Source organism: Stylophora pistillata, chromosome 13 (genome assembly GCF_964205215.1).
Source record: "Stylophora pistillata chromosome 13, jaStyPist1.2, whole genome shotgun sequence".
NCBI classification, from domain to species: Eukaryota; Metazoa; Cnidaria; class Anthozoa; order Scleractinia; family Pocilloporidae; genus Stylophora; species Stylophora pistillata.
Genome location: NC_142531.1, coordinates 15167123 through 15192948, shown reverse-complemented (window position 1 = coordinate 15192948; position 25826 = coordinate 15167123). Strand labels below are relative to the sequence as shown.

Sequence of the window (25826 nt, the reverse complement as noted above, 5' to 3'; positions counted from 1 at the left end):
CCCACGATTTGCGTGTTTCTGAGAAAAGGAACACTAAAGGAAAATCTATTTGATTCCATTTGGCGGTAAACGCAGCTCTAGAGACTTGTTGTAGTATTAGAGACATGTTGTAGTTTAGAGACGGTTAACGCATCGAATCTAAAATGAAGTTACCACGAAAATTATGTTTTCTTTATCGCCTCTAACCTGAGAGTCCATATCGTAACTTCTCCCTCTTTTGCCGTCAATGACGCTGACGACGACAGGGTCAACAATGACGTCATCGATTACAGAACTACAAAAGCAAGAGAAAGGAGAAATTCGCTAAAACAGTTGATACCTACGTGTGTACAAATTTTGGTGGAATTTATAGTAGAGAGAAAGTCAAATTGCAGTATTGCCCAAAGGTTTGGCGACATGTATCGAATCCCCGTCATTTGCTCCTTTTCTGGAACGAAAAGTTTCGCTGATGCATTGATTTAAGTAAGAGAGAGAAACATGGGTATTTGGAAAAGGTGAGAATGCCACAAGGCTTTTTCCAGTGATGTACCCAAGAAATCACCTTGGAATCACGCTACGCATAGGCTGTAACGCGTGATCTGTTCCTTGAGACGGGAAAGCGTGATGCCACTGACTCAAAACTTAGCAACGATGCGATTTGACCTCTTAATGTTTTTAAGAATTGCGCACTAACTTGTTGTCTGAAAAGAAGAATACCGTGGATGCTGTGTTAAGCTTGATCAATACACTTTTTTAATTGGAAGCTAAGGATAAGAAGGGCAAATATCAGAATGAAAGTGTTTTTAAAACACTGTTAAATTGAGCGTCTGACCATCCAATTTACCCACTTCGTGCTCTGTCAAGCTTAGCATTCAGAGTTTTTTCCTGATCTTATCTAAATACGGCAGATTAAAGAGAACGATGAGTGAATCCGACGAAAGACCTGAAGGCTATAGTAATCTCGATGAGGCAGATACAAAGCCGTTTACGGAGGAGTCGGGTCGTCCTGGCGAATACTCTCAAGAACCGGTAACAGTGAATCAGTGGAAACGAGTCCCACTTCTAAAACGCATTCTAACATGGAGGAAATACATAATACTGATCATGACGCCGATACTACTGATGCCTTTGCCCATTGCCGTGAAAGGAACGGTGAGATATACCTTTATGGTACTTCTCTCAAGATTTTTTTGTGGGGTGTTTTAATTTGATGATTATTCATTGGGAATCAACGAAGGGCAAGTAACTCAACTGGGGAACGGGAGATCTTTTAAGCCCCTTAATCTCACATATTTTTGACACCTGAATGGCAGCCAGAAGCTGAATGTTTTCCCCCTGGTTCCTGTCGTTTATCTTTTCTCTGTGAAAGCCAGGGCTTTCCAGTTGAAGCACGCCAGAAATATCATGTGCGCTTTCCCCTTTCCTTTTCCTCCCGCGTCTCAAAAATGTTCTCGCACAAGTTCCATACCAACTTAAGGGAAGAAGAGATGGTACATATAAAAAGCGACAATAATCATTTGCACCCGCGTTTAACTTCCCCACCGACTAGCACCTTCCTTCCCCCCTCCCCTTTACCGTAATCAGCAAGGGAAAAGCGACTGTAAGGCGAAACCTTTCGCAGGGATAAACAAGAACGCGAAGATTATACCATCTGGAATTTGTGCGAAAACAATTCTATTGATTGACTGCATGGCTGACTTACTATGAGAGACAGTTGCACTGTGTTTGCGCGGATCAAATTGTAACTAATGTGACATCTACAACCATAAAGTCCTGACAACTGGGCAAAACTCTTTTGAAAGGAATTATGTAGTCGTCATAAACAACATGAGGAGACGATGATTTCCAATTCCCAGCGTGAAGGAGAAGCATGGGCTGAAAACCATGTAATTTCTATTCTCTTCCATTCAAAGTATAGATCTGAAATTATGCTATTTACCGTATGTTAATAACCCCGCACACACAAAACCACAACTTGTGCTACAAAAACAACTGGCAAAAAAAAAAATGGATATTTGGGTCAAAATTGCCTTTTCGCGTAGAACCTAGTTGTTCAAAGAGATTTCCAAGAGACGAAAAACAACAAAACAAACAGACCAAGTCAGAAGTTAGCGGCGGGGCTGATAATTGAAACTCGAAATCACGGTGTTCAACAAGGCAATCATTGTCACAATGAGGACTACGATCAATGTCAGTCAGTGACAAACTGTGCACCCACCCCTCCCCTAACCCCAATTCAATCCGAAATTGTTATCAGTTGACTGTTGTTGGGTTATGGGGGGAGGAGAAAGTGCGCAGTGCTCAGATACTGACATAGATCCAAGGAGTACATCTTTTAAGATCATAGTTCTATTTTTAGAGCAAGTTTTAAAAAACGTATTTATTACGCCAGGAGTCCCGTTGTGCCTACTGTATCCTGATCATGGCAGTGTACTGGGTAACAGAAGCTGTGGAGTTGGCCGTCACAGCTCTTCTCCCATTGGTTCTTTTCCCATTATTTGGGGTCCTGGGCTCTAAACAAGTCTCCACTCCTTACTTCAAGGACACTAATGTTTTGTTTTTTGGCGGCCTGATCGTAGCCGTGGCTGTTGAACAATGGAACTTGCACAAGCGGATCGCTCTTCGAGTTCTCTTGCTGGTCGGAGCTCAACCACGACGGTCAGTCTGTTGTAACGGGACGGGAAGGGAGGGGTGGAGTGGCTGGGGTGTGGCGAGGGAGGGGGGAGAAGACTCGTCGCTCAAAAAATCCGAAGGAATCCCTTTTAGCAACAACCTCTTCATTTACAGTGGAGGATTCAGTTGAGTGGTGTTCATGCGCAGAACTCTTCCATTTGGGGTACATTAATCTTATGTAGTTTCCGACCTCATTAATAACTGTCTTTAGAAGGTTATGGTGAAATGGAGAAGTCACTATTTTGTATTCCAAACATAGCTGTGGGGATTCAGAGCCTTACAAAACCAAAAACTTCAAGCACAAACGTCATACTTTGACTCTGGACAGAAATCCAGGGTTTGAATGTGTTAGGGCCTCAGCATTCATGCCAAGCCATTATTTTATAATGAGATAAACTAAGAATGTAATACAGCTTTAACCTACCATCACTCTTTGTTTTTAGTCAGAGCGAATAGCGAAAGTGAACAGTTAAGAGGGACTTTGATGGGTGACACATCTGACAGACAACCACCGCTCCCCGTCGCTTTCTGCGTTATCCAAATGGGCATTCGATGTATAGCTGGCTAGGTTAAATAAGCTCTATTTATCGGGGGGTCCTCCACAATCGTTTAAAAATCGATCGCATGAATTTCTGGTAATATTCCAGGAGTATCGTTTAAACTGAGAAATCAGCAATTGCTTTTTATTTTCTTCAAAGGTTAATGCTTGGTGTGATGCTAACCACATCGTTTCTGTCCATGTGGATCAGTAATACAGCTACCACTGCCATGATGGTGCCGATTGTTGAGGCAGTGCTGGGAGAAATAAAAAATGAAAATATAAAAATTCGGTCGGGGAAGAACATCGCCGAAAACGAACAGGAAAATGAGGTAAAGCTTTTAGAAGAAAATTAAAGTAGCTGTTTGTCAGTCAGTCAGGCAGTCAAGCAGTCAGTCAGTCATTCAGTCAGTTAGTCACTCAGTCAGTCAATCAATCAATCAATCAGTCAGTCAGTCAGTCAGTCAATCAGTCAGTCAGTCAATCAATCAGTCAGTCAGTCAGTCGGTCAGTCAGTCAGTCAATAAGTCAATCAGTCAATCAATCAGTCAGTCAGTAAATCAGTCAATCAGTCAATCAATCAATCAATCAGTCAATCAGTCAATCAATCAGTCAATCAATCAGTCAGTCAGTCAGTCAATCAATCAGTAAGTCAGTCAGTCAATCAGTCAATCAATCAGTCAGTCAGTCAATCAGTCAGTCAGTCAGTCAATCAGTCAATCAATCAGTCAATCAATCAGTCAGTCAGTCAGTCAATCAGTCAATCAATCAGTCAATTAATCAGTCAATCAGTCAGTCAATCAGTCAAACATTCAATCAATCAGTCAATCAATCAGACAGTCAGTCAATCAGTCAATCAATTAGTCAGTCATTCAATCGGTCAATCAATCAGTCAGTCAGTCAATAAGTCAATCAGTCAGTCAGTAGATCAGTCAATCAATCAGTCAATCAATCAGTCAGTCATTCAATCGGTCAATCAATCAGTCAGTCAGTCAGTCAGTCAATAAGTCAATCACTCAATCAGTCAGTCAATCAGTCAATCAATCAGTCAGTCAGTCAGTCAATCAGTCAATCAATCAGTAAGTCAGTCAGTCAGTCAATCAGTGAATCAGTCAATCAATCAGTCAGTCAATCAGTCAATCAGTCAGTCAATCATTCAATCAGTCAATCAGTCAATCAATCAGTCAGTAAGTCAGTCAGGCAATCAGTCAATCAGTCAATCAATCAGTCAGTCAGTCAGTCAATTAGTCAATCAGTCAGTCAATCAGTCAGTCAGTCAGTCAATCAGTCAGTCAATCAGTCAGCCAGTCAGTCAATTAGTCAATCAGTCAATCAGTCAATCAAGCAGTCAGTCAGTCAGTCAGTTCGTCAGTCAAGCAGTCCGTCTGTCAGCCAGTCAGTTTAAGTTAACCTCATCTGATTACTGGATTGATTCTATATTACCGCAGAATATGTACTTGGAGCTCATCGAAATGAACAAAAACAAGGAAGAGAAGGTGGTCGCAGTGCGGGAACATAAAGTAGCAAAAGAATTAGACGAAGATGAAACTAGCGACTTTTGCTTAAAGAGGGAAGACAGGTAGATTTGCTAGTATTAAAACTTCTCCGTAATCGTAATTGATCGAAATCGATTTGGAATTCCGCTACATTTTTACAAGTGATTTTTTATATACCATTTTACACGTTTTTACAATTCTTGTATCCGTTTTATAGTAGTTTTTAGTGCGTCGAACGTGACTACGAGACGTTATGTCTAGCAAACTGACTCAATTATCGAACACGTTCCTGGCCTCGGCCCACAAAATTTCATCACAATAAAACTTCTCCGCGAAGCATTAAATTTGACTCATAACTGATAACAAAACCTTTTCTTGACAAAATAACGATTGGGTTCTTTACTCCATTAGAGGGTTCCATTGGGTTCCATTACTCCATTACTCGATTAAAAATAATTGGTGTCCTTTAGATACTGTTCAGTTACTGAAATATAAATGCTTTTCGTCTTTAAATTTACTGGTCGTATGGGTTTTTCATCTTTTATCCAGGCTTAATTGAAAAATTTTCCCTATTTTCGAATTTCAGAATGGCTACTGCAAACTTATTGAAAGTGAACGAAGACAGAAATGTGAGTTTCGCAACTGGCAAGAAAATTAATTCTAATTAATTGCAAGTTTCGATTACGGTGCGGTCAACTGTTGAGGAGGGGGAAGATAACAGTCTGCCTAAGGATCTCTGGAAGCTCAATACAGCATTAGAATCAACAAGAACAGTAAATTCATTTGCACATGCTTATATCTCGCTGCTCAAAACCTAGTCTGTGTTCGGCTGCCTTGTACCGTACAAAAATATGTAGGGTATCTGGCAGCATGCCTTGTTTCTCATTCGGCGTGGCGGCATAGCCAGCGGATGTAGTAGATCACTCTACTAGTGAAAAGCAAATCTAAATGCTATTTGCCATTTATAGACCTACAGACCAGTATACTTTTTGACCTGCAGGAGGCAGAAACTCGATATTTTAACAGAATGTGCAAGGCCATGATGTTAGCTGTCGCCTATGCTGCAAACATTGGTGGTACAGCCACCCTAACGGGAACTGGTCCAAATCTCGTGTTTGGTGGACAGGCAGGCCTGTAAGTGACTTACAAAAGCGAATAAGAAATAAGCAGACAAGAATGAACTTACAGGTTCACACAATCTTCTTCTTCCTATAAACATTCCCACAATCCTCTTCTTCCTATAAAGCTTGCTACAATCTTCTTTATCCTAAACAGGCTTCTCCAATTCTCTTCTTCCTATACAAGTTCCCACAATCCTCTTCTTCCTATACGGGCTCCCACAATCTACTTCTTCCCACATATTCCGTTCCTATAATCCTCTTCTTCCCATACAGACTCTTACAATTTCATACTAACAACTATTTTCTTATTTCAGTCTTTTTCCTAAAAGCGGAGGATTTAGCTTTGCCTCATGGTTCGGTTACGCTTTCCCTCAAATGGTGATTCTCCTGTTTGTGGCCTGGATCTGGATTCAGTTCTTATTCCTCGGTTTCAAGTATGCTCGAATTAATAGTTGAAACCCATTTTCATTAAAAGTTGTAAGATATCAGGCCAAAGGACAAAGTTAATTTCACAAGAAGGTAATGAGAACTCGTGGCAAATTCGTTGCCTCAAAAAGTCTACGAACATGCTTGTAATCAAATCTTGCATTTAACTGGTAATCGTTGTGGTGCGAGTTTGTTAGACCAAACAAGAAAAGAGGGAAGCAAAACCGATGCAGTTTTCTAAATTTGTCCCGGATTGAGTGTTTTACATTGAATTGAAAATTGTCCCAGAAGTAAAAATTTGGGATTAGTGTCAGTAGCAGAGCAACAGGTAACTGATAACTAGTGAATGTTGGATAAGAGGAGGGGTAGATGCGCAGCTGCTCAGAAACTGATATCAATCCCAAATTTGCATTCTGTTTCTTTTTAACGTCATTATTCAATAACTGGAACACCTACACTTGACCCTTTGCTGGAGTAGAAGAGAACAGTTCTTCGGACCGGCAGTCTCACCAGTGAAATTATAAGGCTCTAGGAGCTAATGGATTTATTGACTAGTTTAGTGTTCTTGGCCAGGTTTACATATAAGCTCCAGTTATCCGTTGGTAAAAGTATGAAAACTGAAATAGAAGTGAAAAAGGGGGAACTCCCACCGGACTAATAACTTATCCAAGGGCATTAAATCAAACTTCCCTAGAGAGATGCTCCTAAACGCCAAACTCCTAAGGATCCAATATTAACCTTTGTGTTAACCGTGTTTAGTTTCCGCAAGTGTTTTTGCAAGTCTTCAAGTGGACGGGAGAAAGATAACCAATCAACTCAAGCAATAAGACAGGTTCTGGTGGATCAGTACAGAGCACTGGGACCGATGTCGTATGTACTAGTTACTGAATTCGAAGTGTTCCGATTCATTCTCTCCTAAGGCCCTGTGCCCAGACATTGTCCAATATATTTGTTTTATCAACTTTGTTGGTAATAGCCACTGCAAAAAGTTTCGAAAGCGAACCGTTCAATTACTCAACCAAACATTTTTATAACATAACCAAAGTAAAGCGCGCGCTCTGATTGGTCAATTTAGCGTCCCCCATTTGCCCAGGGGTGTACGCTGCTGACGTGAGCAAATGCAAAGACTATTTTTCTGCGCGCGCTTGTTTTTTCTGGTCACGTAAGATTTGTTAAATAAAAGGGAACTCTTTAGCTACAATGTATCGATGTTATGTTATAAAACAAATGGTAAACACCACAGCGTACACTATTGAGTTATGGATGCACTTGGGAGGTTTGCTAAGCACTCAAGAAGCTAGAGTCGCTCTCGGCTATTGCCTCGCGCGACTCTTACGCTTCTTTCCTGCTTAGCAACCTCCCGCGTGCATCCATAACTCAATAGTGTACGCTGTGGTGTTTGCCATTTTTTAAATAGAAAGAAAGCTTTTTTTTTAGGGAGAGGAGTGAGGGAGAGGAGTGGAAGGGGGGGAGGGGAGGGAAAGTGGGAGGAGGACATTTGCATTGGGGAGAAGATTATTTGGAAATTAAGGGTAAGTTATTTTAGTTAATCCTAATTTGGACAAACTATTCATTTGCAGGTTTGCCGAGAAAGCCGTCCTTGGTCACTTCATCCTCTTAGCCTTACTGTGGCTTTTTCGTGAACCGAAATTTATGGAAGGATGGTCGATAATATTTGAGAAGGGGTTAGTGTTTATTATCTGAAGGAAAGGTAAGAAGAGGAAAGCTTTCCTTTGCATCTCTATTCTTCTTGCAAATTTTTATACGCTCATACGACTCACTTGTTTTCTTTCTGTTTCTCTTCAAACTTGTTTTTTTCTTTTGTTTTTGATTTCAGTTACGTTCGGGACGCCACGGCTGCCATGTTTGTGGCTTTTTGTCTGTTTGTGTTCCCTTCACAAAAACCCGTGATATTTATTCCTGATGGCTCAGGTAAGATGGACTAAACTTTGTTCATATTCCACTATTCTCAAGAAAGCTTCTTTAAGAATGTGGAAGATTATTGTTGCAGCATACCGATCTTGTACTCTATCTTTGCCACAGTCACACCACCTTAAAATCCTTCTACAGCCGTCCTGATTATGCACCGGCCTCCTTTATTTTATCCGCTGGAAAAGGACAACGAGTATGCATGTACTCACACATGGTCGCTGACATAAAGAGCAGTTCCCTACTTTCTCTCCCTTTTAAGCAGGGTACGATCGTAAATAACCTCGCGGCAAAAAAGGAGGTGAATGGTTTTAGGATATAAGGCATTTAGAAATATCAGAAAATCAAGAAAGACAAATACACCGAACGAACATATGCTGTTCTTCCAACATACAGTGAGAAAGCCACCACCCTGTCTCCTACAATTTAAGACGATGTCCAAGAGGTTTCCATGGCACCTTGTCCTGCTGCTTGGAAGTGGATTTGCTCTGGCGGAAGCTTGTAAAGTAAGTTACAATTTATGTACGCCTACACCAATCCTTTACTTTGGTTAAAACAAAATTCACATGCCACAGTCCATGCCACAAGAGATCACTGGTTTCAAGTTCATGGGGAATGTCATTACGTTTTTTAATTTTTTAATACAGGCAACAACAATGGCGTGCAAAGCACCTTTGTTGAGGGTGCTCCCTTAACACAGATGTAATCCGGTGCTAAGACAGTGCCATAATATCGTAGTCTTAGATTAAATTTAGTTAAGATAGCCAAGAGTTTTGCTCCTTATCTTGTAATTAGACTCCCGAGGCGAATGGGTTCGCATTCAACTCGTGTAACTATACTTGAGCTCCCATCTGGGGAGGGGGGAGGGGATCTGGGTATTCCATACCCTTTTATTTTTTTCTTTAGTACTTAAAGAGATGCGGATTACAAAGGGGATGTTGGATTAATTGACTCTCTCACCGTCAGGTTTCAGGTCTGTCTGAGTGGGTTGGTGCCCAGCTAAGGCACCTCGATGCCATTCCAAGTTATGCAATCGGGATGTGTGTCTGCATCATGATCACCACATTCACTGAATTCACTTCCAACGTGGCAACAGCCACCATATTTCTTCCCATACTGGCCTCCTTGGTAAGTTTCCTTTTCCTGATTATCTTGTTGTAAAGAACCTTGCAAAATAAAGAACTACAGGAAATAACAAGCTCAAAGAAGCAAAAGTCTTCGCGAGCCAAGCTCAAGGAAACTATGAGCTTTGACGGAGGAATACACAATTTTCAAGTACAAAAATACGAGCATATTTTCTACCAAGATGGAGGCAATCCAACATGCTAGAGCAATTTTCACCGGAACGCCCATTAACTCATACGAGTGCAACAAACTAGTAGACAAGATAAAACGTTGCTCAGGCACTGGCTCGTAACAGCGTCTTGTAAACACAATTGTATGGCTAAGATAATACTTTCCTTAGGCAGAAGCGATCGAGGTTCATCCCTGGTACATCATGATTCCTGCTACGATTTCTTGCTCGTTCGCTTTCATGTTACCTGTTGCCACACCTCCAAATGCCATCGTGTTTGCTGGTGGACATCTCAAGGTTAAGGACATGGTTAGTATTAGCCTCTTATTCTAAACTGTGTAAACCGTCGTTTGCCTTTCCTACTCAAAGCTCGGGTGGGTGATTATTGTATGGTATCTTAGTGATGTTTCCATATTTATGATGCAGTCACGTCGAGATGCATGTATAAGTGTTTAGGTTCTCTGATTGGTGGTTACTCGGATTTGAACTTTTCATGCCGACGCGGGAATTAGCATTCAGTAGGATACAGTAACCAAATATCCACAGAGCGAGTCGTCAGAACAATTATTTCTTTCTTTCATCTAAGTTTCCATCGACAGAGATGCCTCATCAGGCAAGAACACGTCTGCTTGCTAAGCGGTTGGGACACGTTTACGGAACGTTCTTGGGCGCAGATGGAATGTGTTTCATTTACGTTCAAAACCAAAGCCAAAGCAATCACGACGGACACTCGTAACAAAGGCAAATAGAGCAATTGAGTGCGAAGGGCAAACTGGGATTGTATTGACAATGCTCTATTTCGGGGTTGGGCCTAGAAAACCCACAAACCAACCAGATGGAAAACCAAAACCAATCGCTGCTCGGTCACCCAGTTTCTCCCGCGCTTCGGGCCGCTTACACGTATTTACTTCTTACTGAGATCCTCGGATCTTTGTGATATTCACATTTGTATTGATTGGCCGATGTCATCTCTATGGTTTTGGTTTTACGACACTCCATCGGTAACCGCTCCATCACAGGGAACTAATTTATTACCTGCGGCACGAAATTTGTAGAAGCAAAGTTCTTTTATTATCCAGGGGGTGAGTTTCTTTAGAAACTGTGGTGCTGCGTCGGTGGAGGGAAGGGAAGGGAAGGGGGGGAGGTATAACAAGATAATTTGTTTTTATAAAGTGAGTTTATAATGGTAATCGGTCACAGAAAAGTTTGTTAAGCTGACGTTTCGAATGTTTGCCCTTCGTCAGAGCGGGCATGCATACAGGTCTAAGGCTCGACACGTCAGCTTTAGAGATCCTTTATGGTGACTTATTTATATCATTAACTCAGTTGATAAAACCAAGTTATGGTTCGTACCCATCAGAGGCATCACCAGGATTTTTCAAAGGGAAGGGGGTCACACTGTGTCAAACAGAGGGTACTCACCAGATTGTCATGTCGACTTCCGTGTCCTGTGTTACTTAAAAAGGGGGATCACGGCCACCCTAGGACCCCTCCCCATAGCTACGCCCTAGCACATTCTTTTTCATCCTTGCCAGACACACAAAAACTGGCTGTTGTTTCTTTATTTTTTCCTTGACTTAAGGCAAAAGCTGGTTTGGGAATGAATCTTCTGGCCGTAATAGTACTGGTGATTTGTGTGAACACATACGGAGTACCAATGTTTGACCTGCATAACTTCCCAGACTGGGCTGGAAGCATCGGTCCAATCAGTAGTACTGCTGCAACTCCGACTCCTCCTGGCAATTTCACATTGTTATGCCTTAACTTCACATCTTCGTAAGCTATGGGTTCGCCCGTAATTGGACAAATCCTAGGTTTCCAGGGGTTTCTCTCCTTCCGAATCCCCCTAGGGGACGGGTAAACGGGGGAAAAGGACCATTAAACAGGCCGCAAGCGCTAATCCCCATGACCTAAGTGCAGTGTTAAGGTACTGTAGGCATTTGTCCAGCTTCTTCATCATAAAAAAAATATGGCTACACTTTAAAATTGTGTCACTCTTGACATCGTTAACCAGTTCCCTTTCTGTTTTCTTCGTTTGTTTGTGATGCTTATCTATTCTGGAAATTTATCATTTAGAGGTTTCCTTCCAATTAGCGACAGTTTTTAACAACTTGAAGAATAATTTACTTAAATATCGTAAATTAATTCCTTTGATCACTGCTCTTTTTCAGTAGCTCGTTACAGAAACGAGAGAAGCTATACTTCGTTTACTTACACTTAAAGAATAAGTTATTTTTTTTCCTCCCGATCAGAAAATCAGTCGTCAGTTTAACGAATATATTCCATGTTGCCGTGTCTGTTCAGTAACAGATAACAGATGACGTCAAAGTGTGGCAAGACAAATAAAGTGGCAGAGGAGGTGCAGTCCACATTTTGACGTCTTGTGTGATCAATTACTGTACAGACGCAAGGCAACATGCAATCTGTTTCACATAATAAAAGCGCAAAATGTTATTAAATTGAATGGTGACATCATCTGTGTCTGTTTTCCAATAAAACATAATGTAAGAATCAGTTAAAATGCATGTTTAATTTACCTTATTGTATGGTTGTGAATTGCGCTTGCCATATCATCGTTAATTAGCTCCTTTAAGCGACCGAACTTTGTTTATCTGCATTTAAACTAAGACGTTTATTGAAAATAAACTGAAAGTAGTCGTCAGTGAAAGTACTGCGTTCCTCTATCTCTCTTCTCTTCATTTCAACTGTTAAGGAAAAGCGTAATTAAGTCGTTCTGAATGAAATAGTGAGAGGAGCAGTCACCAGAAGTGTAACTAAATATGATAGAGAAGTCTTCTCTTTTCCTTTTTATTAAATTCTTATCCTTCTACGCGATGTTCTTAGCATCTTCGAGGAATATTTATATTTGATTTAAAAGAGATTGAGTTCCTATAACGTGAAGATCAAAATGGAGTGTATGGTGTCAGTAACATTGGGCGTTTCTGGCGTCCATATGGCGGTTTACCAGTAACGTCGCAGAACTTTGCAACCTCCTAAAGAAGTTTCTCACGATCGTCACGAACAACAGCTCTTTTGTGGCGTCTCAGGGAGTGGAAAAACAATTTTAATCTAACACAAAGCTCTGGAATGTGTAAAGAAAAATGAAAAGGTGGTCATATTTGTATCAACACGGCTTGGTGAGCTCTACCAACAATTCTTTACAAATAACGAAATTTCCTTTCTCCACTTCAATTTTAAACAGGATAAGCAGGCTTTTGAACAGGATTCTGAGCCCTTCAAAATGAAACGTTGAAGTTTGAAGTTCTTTCAGAAATTCCTTAAAAGAGATAAAACTTACGAAGGAACAGTTTTAATTGTAACGCATTACCAGATACCCTTTTTCCTCTCCTCTCTGCCTGAGCAGAGGGAAAGTGTGGCTGAGTTCCATACCTTTGTTGATGAATTTCAAAGTTTACCAGATGTAGGTTCATTGACAAAATTTTTGACTCATCATCAGAGACCTTACTATCAGTGGATTGCATATGATATCAATCAGACCTTACTATCAATGGATTGCATATGATATCAATCAGACCTTACTATCAGTGGATTGCATATGATATCAATCAGACCTTACTATCAGTGGATTGCATATGATATCAATCAGACCTTACTATCAGTGGATTGCATATGATATCAATCAGACCTTACTATCAGTGGATTGCATATGATATCAATCAGACCTTACTATCAGTGGATTGCATATGATATCAATCAGACCTTACTATCAGTGGATTGCATATGATATCAATCAGCGGATGACTACAGATTGGAGCAGCTTTGACGAAATTGAAGAAATTCCAAGGCTGGTTGTCGAGCTCTGTGAAACAAAGACAGTTATGATATGCACGCCAGAGGTATTCAGCATATTGCAGAGTTGCCTTAGGATTTCCCTGCGCTGAAAAAACTTAGAGCAGAATACTCTTGCCGAAAAATACTGGAACCATCCGATACACCTTGGTCACAATGTTTGTGGACCTCCAGTCTCCTTTCCACATCTGGAACATGAATTTACAGGCACTGAACAACGCCGGCAGACTCGTCTATTTGAAGTTCATCCTGAAGGAGAGTAATGAATAGGCAAAGGAAGGCAATAGATTTTACCATAACAGAGTTTTTATTCTGGTCCCTGGTCAAAAGTGGATTGATGAACTCTCTCCCCATTTGAAGGATGAAAGAGTACCAGTTTGCACCATTGGAGAAGATGAAGATGTAGTGGTTTTGGATCACATGGTTCATGCTCGATCATTCGAGTGGCCAGTTGTCATTGTAATTAGTAATGCAGACTTCAGTAGAATTGGCTATGTTCTCTTCTCAAGGGCTGTGACTCGATTGGTAATCATTTGGATTTAGTAAGGGTTGTAAAGACCTCACACACTTTTTGCTTATGTGTATGTACGGCTGAAAAGACCGCCTTGATTAATGTATAAAACAAAGGGCGTTTGTAACCTCTATGAAAACAAAAAAATCAAAGCAAACAAATCAACAAAAACAAATAAACAAGCCATAAAAAAGTGCAAAAGCACAAAAAACAAAAAGATTTAGTGAAAAGGAGAGTCTTAACATAAAGAGTAAATGGCAATTAGGTGACACCTCTTCTTAGTACCAATCATCATTAATTGATTAATTTAATAATTAATTTCTTAAAGAAAATTTTTTTATCAGTTGTGGATTAGCCCTAATGACAGGTCCTACACTGTACTTACAAACAAGAAAAAAATGAACAAACACAAACACACAGAGTAAAATATAGGAAGGTGCAAAACAAAAAGGAGGGGAAAGAGGAAAAGGCTTTATTAGAAAAGCATCTCAATAACATTTTTTGATATGTAGCATTTGTCAAAATTTAAAAATAAACCCTTTTTTGAACCTTGAAAATTTCCAGGGAAAAGAAAAAAGGTAGTTGTGAAAAAGTGTATGTAGAATTAAAGGAAGGGATTGAGTATAAAACATTTATTTATCATTGTTATCTACCTACCTGTCTGGATGACTTGATTAAAGTGGCTATGATACTTTCTTTTCTGATACTGTTTGCTTCTGATGTAGGATTCTTTTGAATGAATATTCTGGTGTTTGGAATATGAGCCCAAGTCCTCCCTAGGGCTGGTTTGGTAGAAAATGATGTCTTGGATGAATCGGTTACAACATTATTGGTGATCTAAATTAATCAGAGAAAACAAATTTGCTATCAAAAGCGCTACTGACCAAACTGTTCCACCAAACAAAAATGTTCAGTAATGAAAAGAGAAGGGGAAAAAAAGAAAGGAAGGAAGTTCCTTTCACAGTGTTCAGTAATGATGGCTGATGTTTTGTTTACATACCACTACTGCAACTGAATGCCCAACAGCTAATGACTTCAAAATTCTTGAGAGGCCCACCATCAATGAATGGCCTGAAACAAACAGAAAGAAATCGCAAGAAAATAATCAGCAATTAACAACTTTCAATCACATCGTTTAACACTGACATTTCAGGGTGTATTCAAGGTGTTAAAGATTACATTTTTTATATTCCAATAATGAAAAACCTAAAGTTAAACTCTTTCACTCCCAAAATCTCATCAGCAATTCTTCTTACTCTTTGCCATACAATTCCTATGATGTTAGTTTGGAGAATTTGGTATTGGATCAACTAGCAATCCCCTAATTGATATTTTTCTTTATTCTTATCACTTGTCTACTTGATATTGTCTTGATATTGTTAGGAGAAATTCTATCTTGGTCACTCACAAACAGTTAAAAAGTTAAATGTCACAAGCATTAGGACAGTACTGTAAGCTTCTTCATGATTCTATTGCACTATGAAGCTACAGGAGATGAGAGCAAAATAGGACTTGCTAGGGGGAGTATGTTTAATGTTGATGAAAAAACACCAATTTCCAACCTAGTTTACAACAGAAAGGGAATTACCTTGCATGGGAATTACATTTAGAAAGTATAGCTGAAATATACCTTTACCAAGAAATACGAGAGCTCAATGGCATTAATTCAGTTTTCTAAAATCTGTGTACCTTGAATTTGCTGGCCTCCAAGTATAGGAGAAATAACTGCTGCTACACAATCCACAATTATCATTTGAAGATGTTGCATGTCATCATCATCATCGTCATCCTATGAGGTACAGGCATCACAGGGTATTGATGTCAATTTTCATAATTTTATGAGATGGTGCTTTCCACCATAAAAAATTAACATTTTGTAACAGTCTGCTGTAAAATGAAGTCTTCTGTACTAAAAAGTTTTCCAGTGATCTTATAAAATCTCTGAAGACCCTGGGACTGATCATGGAGGAATTGTTATATACTTGTCAGGTGAATCCTACTTACACTTTTACTTATGGTCTATTAGGGGACACATCTATGGATGACACCACCATTAACTTCTTGTTTCACAGTGTGAAAACATTCTGTATTGCTTTGTATCTGTTTGGTGATACATTTCAGAGGATTTCAAAATGTAGAAACCTTATCGGGTAGAGGTTGTTATCTAATGATCTAATACCAAATTCTTATGAGCAGCTTACAAGGAAATGTGTGAGTTATAAAATTAGATGTTAATTGGCCAATGAAAAGAGTATCTGAAGGGTAAGTATCTGAAGAGTATCTAAAGGCTGTTTTAATTAAGCATTAACCCTTCATCATTCACCCAGACAAAGGGCTAATGTTCAATGTCAGCTTTAGAGACTGTATTTATGGTGGCCAATTAACATTTGATATTTAAGAAGGTGTAGTCTGATCGTCCGGGTGAGTGTAGTCCTGAGAAGGACTGTTGTCGGTGGCAGTGACTGACGTTTCGACAACCTGTGCGGAAGTCATCATCAGAGTCAAGTGAGTGATTGTTGTCAGTAGAAGTTGTCAGATTGTTGTCAGTAGATAGTTGTCATTCTACTGACAACAATCACTCACTTGACTCTGATGATGACTTCCGCACAGGTTGTCGAAACGTCAGTCACTGCCACCGACAACAGTCCTTCTCAGGACTACACTCACCCGGACGATCAGACTACACCTTCTCATGTTACCCCCGGGTTCAAACCATTTACTGCATTTAATATTTAGCATAAAACCAAATGATCTTGTTAAACCACCGTTAATACAGCACTACAGTTTCTTTAAATTAGAAACTTACCCCCTTTATTATGACTTTTCTTCTATAGCTTGAACCAAGTTCATGAAAACAAAAATTGATTTCAAGAACTAAACTTAAAGCACTTGACTAACAAACAAATCCTCATTAGTCTGATTGCAACTTAATCTACCGGGTACTCAAAAATTGCCCAAATGTCAGTTGCTGTCATTTTCAAGACTACTGGAGGCTACTCTCACTCAGGCAATCACCACATGACTACACAATCACTATGTCTCCAGTGGCACAAATGTATTCCAATAGGAAGAATATCAATTACCTGGTTACATATCCTCTCTCTTGCTCTTTCAAGAGCTTCAATTATTGAGAATATATCATATGCTTGAATAACTAATATTCTGGACAGTATGTTACAGATGTCCTGACTTGCTAAGGAATTATCCCGCTGTCCTAACATGTCTTTAACCCTTGTGGCACTGAATGATCCTCCTGTATCAATGTAGAGAACATTCTTCTTTGTTTCCATGGCAGTGAACAAGGCAATGCTCATACAAATCTAGCAAAAACAACAACTACCAGTAAATAAATTATCATATTTCCATTCAAACTGGCCTTCAATAATAGAAATCAGTATGACATAGCACTTTTAAAGTTGAGTTGCATGGTGCAGCTTTGTAGAGGTACTAAATTTATTATATAATTTAGCAAGATTTTTCAATGGAGAAGTCTCATAGGCTTTTTGCTGGCAATTTTGGGCAGGGCAGGTTTTTTAATTTTTGCTAACAAAAAATAAATAAATCACACATTGCAAATTATTAAATATTTCATAGCAAAAACCAGGTCACAAACTCCTTAAGGACCATGCCCTGACTTAAACTCAGTTTGACATTCCTCTTTATTATATTTATTATAATTTTAAACATTTTGAATTTGTCACTAAGATAAAAATTATTATGAACAACACCCTTTTCTGTTAATGATGGGGTACGTACCAGTCATTTTGTGCTATACAGTACCTGAGACTTGCCAACACCAGCAGCTCCAACAATTTCTGTCAGTTCTCCTGTATGCAAACCTCCATCAAGGAGCTCATCTAAACTACAGTTTAAATGGCAGTGACCAAGTTACTACAAAGTAGAGTGATGTATCTCTAAACACCAACTGAAGGAAAGGTTCCTTATTTAATTTTCACAAAAAAATGCTTGATTCGCAACTTTTCCCAATGACTTTAAATTTAGCTAATTGAAAATAAATTAGTTTGACTTGCTTATTTAGTAATTTTCATAAATAAAGTTACTCTTTCTCTTCTTTGTTTGTGACTACATAGGCCAACATTTTTTGAAATAGAAAGATACTTACTTATCACAACCTGTGGAAAGAAGGAAACAAAGAAAAATGGATAAGTAATTGAATTTAACTACCATAGCTTACTTTGTGTTCAAATATGTGTTATGGAAGTGAAGTCACAAATTTATAGACATTCAACATAATTTTCATCATACTAAGATGGTACAGGAAGGACCAAAAAATTAATATTCACAGGTAACTTATGACAAACCTAAGGTGTGAAACTTTACCTTTGAAATGCATTAGTAAAAGCTTTGCAGGAGCTACCAAGAAAATCATTTTAGGGCTGATTACCTGTTGAAAGGATATGATATCTTGACATCATTTCCTGGTATAAATCAGTTCCATTCATGGTGAATGCAGCTGTTTGAGTAGTGATTGTGTCCCGTAGGGATGACAGATCCTAACCACAAAAACACAGATATTTAAAACATGACAGTTGCATGAAGGTAGAAATAATTAATTCAATCTAAAAAGGTATGCATTGTAAAAGCAAAGGGTTACTTTTGAGACATCTTTTGCATATTTTCAAAAATTCAATTCAATATTCTTCAAAAAAATTACCACCAAAAAATTTTGACTCACAAGCACTTTGACACAGATCACCAAATTATTTTCTTTACCAATCAGATACATATCTGCAGGGAAAGGCATAAAAGTGAATCAAGGAGATTTCTATTCAATGACTTCAGTTGCCCCCTGTCAATATACACATGTAACAGAATCATTTCCAAAAATAAACAGTAGCTCACCTCTGTTGAAACTGAGATTCTCTGAGCCAGTCTCTCAGTGTCACAGCACATAAATTCAGCCACTGAAAAAATGTGGGTAAAACAAGTCTCTAGTAAGTTGAACTAATATATAGCAGAACTCCATCCACAGCTGGTTACCTTTTGATCAGAAATCACGTGTCTGATGTAATCTTGAAACTCTTAAAAATGAAGACTTACCTATTTTTGTTTAATGAAAATTGCTGGTTCAAAATTATAGGCCAAAAAAAAAAAAAAAACACTTAAATTTAAACAGTTTTCTTGACAAAAAAAACATTTGAACAGCCTTATCAAATTTGGAAAAGGTATCCCCGGAGCACTGTTGAAATTAAAGAAAAAAGGACTTTGGTGATATAAATTATGCCGTTTGGATTCCTAGAAGTACACGGTTTTAGGGGTTAACAGGTTTAAATTCTTTATGCATGACTACTATGGGGTTTGATTATTAAAATTAATGGACAGAAAGACCAACCTGTGTTTATACCATTTTCTCGAAGTGTATTTAGTAAGTTTGGTTTCACAGAATAACATTTTGACAGAAGCCGGTTCATTTTATCCGACTGCGGCCTCAAAAATTCAAGTAGATCTGTCGTTATCCAACAGTAGCAGTCAATAAAATTTCACAAAAATTTCCAGCCAACGAGATTTGGAAGATCTGTCCAACCTGTGAGACTGTTGAAGGATGACTGGTGTAAGTCAGTATAAGTCCCAATTTCAACAAGGCGTACTACACATGACGAGAAAGACTGAAACGAGTATCATATTTGGCATATTACGCTTCAAGATTTAAATACTATAAATTTACCTGGCAGGCGCAGCTTAACCTCCGTGGCGCAATGGACTAGCGCATTGGACTTCTAATTCAAAGGTTGTGGGTTCGAGTCCCACCGGAGGTGATGCCTTTTTCTATATGATGCCTTAAAATTCCTTCAACTTTTTTACTTTGATGAAAAATGTGTATATTTTTTCCTATTTGTCTGATGTATTGAATTGAATTTTTGTTTAAAATCAAGTCGAGTGAACTCGCTGGTTCACACTTGCTTCTTGTGACCATGTCGCCGTCTCATCTCTAGCACTTCCTCTCTTCTGAAAAAATTATCGTGTTCTTTTGCTGAGAAAGTCAGTTTTTGTTCTGCTTGAGGACGTAATCAAAACTCTTCCACTCTCCCCTCCCACTTATCTTACGGTTTTGTTTTCCCACTAGGCCATTCGGGCTTTGGTGGAAGGAACATGGCGGCCTCTCTTGCAAGGTTGGCAGGGCTAAGAGGACTACATTCGGCAACATGTCTTTTGAGGAACACCGGAATGACAACTGCAAAGTCTACAAGGACGAAGGGAGTAGGCATAAACGTTTTTAAGAGAACAATTAGGACATCGATCCCTCTTCAAGGTAAGAAGAAGCATTTGATCTGCGCTGCAGTTTGAGCTCAGCTGATGCGCCAATCTAAAATCGGCCTTTGCATCCCAGATGGCCTTCCGTTTTAATGTTGTCTTCATCTTAGTATCGACTTGAATGTCATATTTTGAGGTATGTCCAACTTTTGGATAAATGTACGTAATCAAAAGATAAACAAATCCTTTAACAATTTTTGAATCCCATGGATAACCTGTGAGCTGGGGTTGACTCGATCAGTCATAGTCGAGCGTACTTTAATGTCGAACGTTTCGGAACGGGAGCTACATAAATCATTTGGCAATCAAATTAGCTTTGGCTGTTTGATGGTAACTTTAATCTCCCCAGCAATATCCACTCGGAGCTTTTATTTTATATCCACTATTAAGGAGGGGGGAGGGGGTGGAATTTGAGGCGAGGTCAAGAGGAAGTTGCGAGTCATTGAACATCATTGTCAGGTTATACGAAATTTTTTTTCATCTTGATCTTACCAAGAAAAGCAACTGAGATTAATGAACCTTGGCTATAGAGTTCTTAAATGGAAGTATCCCTGAGTCTTGCCTGACCTCACCCCCCCACTTAGGGGATGCTAGCAAGAGTCATGTTGGCGTCTGCTTGGTACAAGTTTTGAGATTCTGTTCTTAACTGGTCCGTTAGGGAATAAATCAGATACCATAAATCCTCACTCATCACTACTAAGATATTAACTGGAATGGGATTTTGAACAGATTGAAAACAGGATCATCTAGGTATTTCTTGAGAGCTTGATGTGGTGTTAAAGATAAATTGGTTGTTAAATCCTTCAGGATCTCCAGAATCTATTAATTATCTTAAACATCTTACATCAGAATACTTATCCTCCAATACTGTTCTCTATGCATTTCCTATTGAGCTGACACTTAGAATTCATTTAATAATCAAGAGCTTCTCTAGGTGGTGACCATGCATTTCCTTTGTTCTCTTGACCTTAATGGGTTTAAGGAGAAATAAGATGCCAGTCACGTGTAGTTTTCAAAGGGTAAAGTGAACTGATATAGGTTATATTTACAATTACTTTCAATTTGTAATGATCAAGTTTATACCTTTTTTTCTTTTATAGGTGTCCTCTTTGAGGATGTCTCCATAACTAAACCTGTTTCTCTGCTTACCCATTAGGTGTACCTACAACTCAAATACTCATGCCAGCACTGTCACCCACCATGGAGGAAGGAACCATCATTCAATGGATGAAGAATGAAGGTGATCCTATCTCTCCAGGAGATGTTCTCTGCGAGATAGAAACTGACAAAGCCACTATTGCCATGGACAGTGATGAGGAAGGTATCCTGGCAAAGATTATTGTTCCAGCTGGAAGCAAGAATGTCAAAATAAACCAACTGATTGCATTGATGGTGGAGGAAGGTGTGGATTATACACAGGCTGAGGTGCCACCGGAAACAGGTAGGACACCTTGATATATCTCACTCTCAGAAGTGAACAACAGGTATCCCCTCTTCATAATTTAGACCAGCAAATAATTTTATAATGTAGATGTTGACGAGGATGTTATCCTGACATAACACCCAATTTTTTTCTACCTAATTTCCAAGGAAATTTGTGGTAGCCAGAAGGGTGAATTTCTTCTCAGATCTAGGGATTGAAGCCAAAACTAACCTTTCCAGCTCCACACAGGCTGCAGATATTGTTTTAATGGGTCCTGCATTGCACTTATGCAGATAAAATGGATCTGCAATTTTGTAATGGATCTCTGGGAACATGTATATTTAGGTATTAATGGCTAAGAAAATCCAAAGTTTCATTGGATGCTGCAAAGGAATCATTCAGGATACCCACACCCATGATGATGTCACATACAACTGATGCCAGAAAAGAAAAGGGGCTTGAAGACTTAACTTGTTCTAAAGTTAGCTTTTATACATGTTTTTTTTTTTTTTTGGTTTGTTATGATAAAATTTATTGAAGTAAAATGAGACTGGTATTTTTTTAGGTTGGTTTTTTGGAGTAAGAGATATTCTAATAATTATTATCTTGACACAAGTTGAGATTTTGTGGAAGTAGACTTTACTTTGTCTTTTGTTCCTTATGTATTTTGTTATGTGACACCAGTGAATAATTGAAACAGAAAACAAACAACCTGAAATGAAGAGAGAGCCACTGTAATTCTCTTTGATTCAATGTTTAAAATTCTTACTGAGTTTGAGAAAATAAGTGTTCATTTATTACAAACAGAGCTGATGCAAAAATTGAGTTCTTCCTGTACTTTGGAAGTTTGTGAACTTGTGTGCAGGATCCAAAAAATTATGGAAAATAAGATTATTCATACAAGTCTCAAAAAAATTGTATATTAGAGTCGTTTGAGCTGTAAGGATTGCTTATCTGCTGGATGAAATATTTATAAGGAAGTGGAAGTCATGTTAACTACCCTGACCAAAATATTTTTTGACAAAGTCTTGGGAAAGAATATGTGCAGACCCTTTTCTGACCTTGAATTCATCTTCCCTTAAGAAATTCCCAGAAAAGCAGAAGATGCTGCCCCAGTTGAAGGAACCCCTACTGTTCATGTTGATACTGAAGTGCTGATGTCACCAGCTGTTAGACTGCTTCTCGAAAAATATCACCTGAATCCCAGGCTCATCCAAGCAACAGGTCCAAAAGGCAGACTTCTAAAGGGTGATGTGCTCAGATATGTGGCACAAGGAGGGCAGCCATTCAAAAAGCCAGGCGAGGAAGCTACTGCTGTTCAGAAGTCACCTCCAAAACTGGCTCCTACACCTGAGACACCATTGACAGGTATATTAGTGAGGACTCTATTAATGAATGAATGAATTAACATTTATATAGCGCAAATTAACATGTGGATATGATCAAATGCACTTTACAATACTGTGCGGGGGACTTCACCAGACTGCCAGTGGCAGTTTACAATCCACCAAGGCAAATTATTTACAGATGCCCCCTCCCCCCAATTCCCAGTAACCAGGCCAGACCACGTCACAGTAATCTCGTGATGTGCATTCTTTATCGTCCCCTGCCTAATCAAATTATCTAATAAAAGATGCAGGAGACGGGACCTATAGTTTATTCGTCCTTATCTGAGAAGACTAGAATGTCTGTCCATTTCTTGATATTATAGAAAGGTAGCACATTCTCCTCAGTTATTTTAAGACCATGAGTGTTGGTCTGGCCAGGGCTCAAACCCTCGACCTCCCGCACAACAGTCCAGTGCTCTAACCAAATGAGCTAACCAGGAGGCGGTAACTAACATGTAACTCCTACTTTTAGTTATACACATTATCCAGCTTTAGCCTTAAAACCCTAAGAGTGATCAGCTTCAAATTTCTCCTTACTGTAATACTGCTGAATCATTCATGAAGATGGTGAGAATAAGTGAAATGATCACCAACCTAAGAATCTTATTGTTAAACAAATTCTCCTTTACAGTACCAAAGGGAACATATAGAGAATAGTATGGAGAAAATGCATACTGATGTTAGAGTGTAAAGGGTTAAAGGTGATAAGAATATTTAAGGTTTTATTTTGATTTACAACCAAATTCTCTATACCAATATACAAGAAATGTATAATGATATTATGGGAGAATGACAAATCAGATTTTTTATTCTTTAGGTACGTGTGCAGGTTTTGAATCTGCCATGGGTTTCAAAGTTTCCATTCAGTACTCAGTCTGACAAAACGTTGAAAAGATAAGAAGTCAACAAATTGTGAATTTCTCTAACGATCGCGTATGGACTTGTACAATTTCCTGTGATCAATAAGTATCCTTCCTAAAGTGGGGTACATTTAGCAGTCATGTTGGAATGCCTGTGAATGGTTGCTTATTCACAATAGATTACTTTACTTGAAGCGAAAAAACTCCAATTTTTAGAGGCCTTGTCTTTCATTAGAATGGGTTTATCAAGCTTTTTCTTGCACGTAACATGACCATTTTAAATTACAGCTCACTGTAACTTATGTTTCAGTTTCAAAGCCCCAGCCAGTCTCATCAGAGCCTCCTCCCCTTCCAAAAGCTGGTCAGCAGTTCACAGACTTACCCAACACTAACATGCGCCGTACCATTGCCAAGAGACTAACAGAGTCTAAAGCTTCTGTTCCACATACCTATGCCTCAACAGACTGTGTCATGGACGATCTTCTGAAGTTAAGGAATAGTCTCGAAATAAAAGTTTCGGTGAATGATTTTATTATCAAAGCAGCGGGCTTGGCGTTAAGGCAGGTCGCAGAGATGAATGCTGTTTGGAACGGTGAAGAAGCTAAACTTGTTAAAGATGTGGACATCTCTGTCGCTGTAGCAACTGATGCTGGGCTTATAACACCTATTGTCAAAACAGCAGACGCCCTAAAAATTGCGGAGATCTCAACTGTTCTCAAGGTAGAGTAGATAAGTCCAAACATAAGTACGTGAACACGTAGCACGGAGAAGGAACCAAACGCAAGGCACTCTGCACCCACTCCTTCCCTAACCCAAAGTTAACCTTAAATCGTTATCAGTGGACTGTTGTTGGGGTAGGGGAGGGGAGGGTGCGCAGTGCTTAGATACTGACAAGGATCTGGCTCGAGATACCACACGCTTAAATGAGCCACTTCACGTTTGAGTGTTTTTATTGACGGAGTAAATCTTGAAATTGTGGTTTTCTGGGGTAAACAATGTGCCAACGTACTTATTTCGAAATTTGATATTCGCATTCGTTTGTCGTTGAGCCAGGAGTTTCACACCGACTTGCCGTGCTTTCCTACTCGAGCGGTTACCTGACAAAATGTGCATGTTGCCCGAAACATATGTTTTCGAAAGAAAAGGAATATGTTCCGCCGAATATGTTCATAAAATCGTAGACAAACCTCAAAAATGCTCTGTAAAATAAAGACGTCTTTTTAAAATATCTAGGCGCGATACCGATAAGCGAAAGATCAAGGAAATAGAATTTATAAGCTCCACACATGAACTGAGTTGTATCTTTTCTTTGCAATAGGACCTCGCCAATCGCGCTAGGGAAGGTAAGTTACAGCTGCACGAGTTCCAAGGTGGTTCGTTCACCATTTCCAACCTCGGAATGTTCGGAATCACCGAGTTCTCTGCGGTGATTAATCCACCTCAAGCTTGTATCATGGCTGTCGGTGGAACCCGCCCTGTTTTAACAGCCGACGACAAAGTACAGAGCGTTATGACGGTCACATTGTCTTGTGATCGGCGAATTATTGATGATGAATTAGCTGCAAGGTGGTTAGAGACATTCAAACTCAACATTGAAAATCCCTCTAGGTTATTGCTTTAACACATAGCCAAACAACGGGACCTCATTGCAGAGCACACCCTCAGGACTGTAAAAAGTGTCCCTGACAAGAGGAAACTGGTGCAGAATATTATGAACACCAGACAGTGGAACCCTAATGCAGTGCACACCCTCAATATAGTACAAAATGTTCCTTGAATATAGGTATCTGGTACAAAATTTTTAGGAATTAAAGTGAAAATTGGTGTTGAATGTGCAGTATTGTGAAATACAAGAAACTTTATCAGTGAAAGTGTGACATTTAAGAAAACAAAAATGAAAAAGGTTGGAATTACTTATGTAAATATATTCGGAAATATTATATTACTGTAAAATTATACACTTATAGTTATGTTTCATTTTTGCGAAATGTTTTCTACACGTCTGTGTTGTTACAGGCTTAAAGGGAACGTTAACTCCAACCTGATATTAACGGATGAAGGGTATATTTTGTCAACATTCACTCTTTGTTTTGACTAAATCAGTT

General features: G+C 39.1%; 3 protein-coding genes, 1 non-coding gene and 1 pseudogene across 6 annotated transcripts; 4 read left to right on the top strand and 1 right to left on the bottom strand.

Moving 5' to 3' along the window:
- Positions 1-640: 640 nt before the first annotated feature.
- LOC111321806 (Na(+)/citrate cotransporter) lies at positions 641-12124 on the top strand. Of its 2 annotated transcripts, none has more exons than XR_015994407.1 (14): positions 641-1131; positions 2372-2637; positions 3351-3522; positions 4639-4769; positions 5273-5315; positions 5687-5820; positions 6122-6241; positions 6993-7103; positions 7814-7918; positions 8071-8165; positions 8559-8668; positions 9129-9290; positions 9632-9765; positions 11039-11178. XR_015994407.1 is itself a non-coding variant. In XM_088742274.1 (14 exons), exons 1-14 carry the CDS (start codon positions 901-903, stop codon positions 11234-11236), a joined length of 2016 nt encoding a protein of 671 aa, XP_088598400.1. In that variant the 5' UTR covers positions 647-900; the 3' UTR covers positions 11237-12124. The 2 variants fall into 2 exon arrangements, 1 of the variants encoding a protein (XP_088598400.1); XM_088742274.1 differs by having other exon boundaries at positions 647-1131; positions 9628-9765; positions 11039-12124.
- On the top strand, positions 11774-14481 carry LOC111321805 (uncharacterized; annotated as a pseudogene).
- LOC111321778 (DNA repair protein RAD51 homolog 4) lies at positions 12500-19390 on the bottom strand. Its single transcript, XM_022924747.2, has 10 exons — positions 19131-19390; positions 18641-18702; positions 18183-18291; positions 17901-17910; positions 17558-17639; positions 16861-17097; positions 15467-15566; positions 14778-14848; positions 14435-14614; positions 12500-13907 (listed from the first exon to the last, which is right to left on the bottom strand). Exons 1-10 carry the CDS (start codon positions 19207-19209, stop codon positions 13842-13844), a joined length of 996 nt encoding a protein of 331 aa, XP_022780482.1. The 5' UTR covers positions 19210-19390; the 3' UTR covers positions 12500-13841.
- Positions 19391-19480: 90 nt separating this feature from the next.
- Trnar-ucu (transfer RNA arginine (anticodon UCU)) lies at positions 19481-19554 on the top strand. Its single transcript has one exon. It is a non-coding gene; the product is annotated as a tRNA-Arg (tRNA).
- A 308-nt stretch (positions 19555-19862) lies between these two features.
- LOC111321777 (pyruvate dehydrogenase protein X component) lies at positions 19863-25698 on the top strand. Of its 2 annotated transcripts, none has more exons than XM_022924745.2 (5): positions 19863-20048; positions 21207-21491; positions 22557-22841; positions 24032-24441; positions 25040-25698. In XM_022924745.2, the coding sequence occupies exons 1-5, from the start codon at positions 19889-19891 to the stop codon at positions 25340-25342; spliced, it is 1443 nt and encodes a 480-aa protein (XP_022780480.2). In that variant the 5' UTR covers positions 19863-19888; the 3' UTR covers positions 25343-25698. The 2 variants fall into 2 exon arrangements, with proteins under 2 accessions (XP_022780480.2, XP_022780481.2); XM_022924746.2 differs by lacking the exon at positions 19863-20048 and adding an exon at positions 20075-20186.
- The last annotated feature ends 128 nt before the right edge of the window (positions 25699-25826 follow it).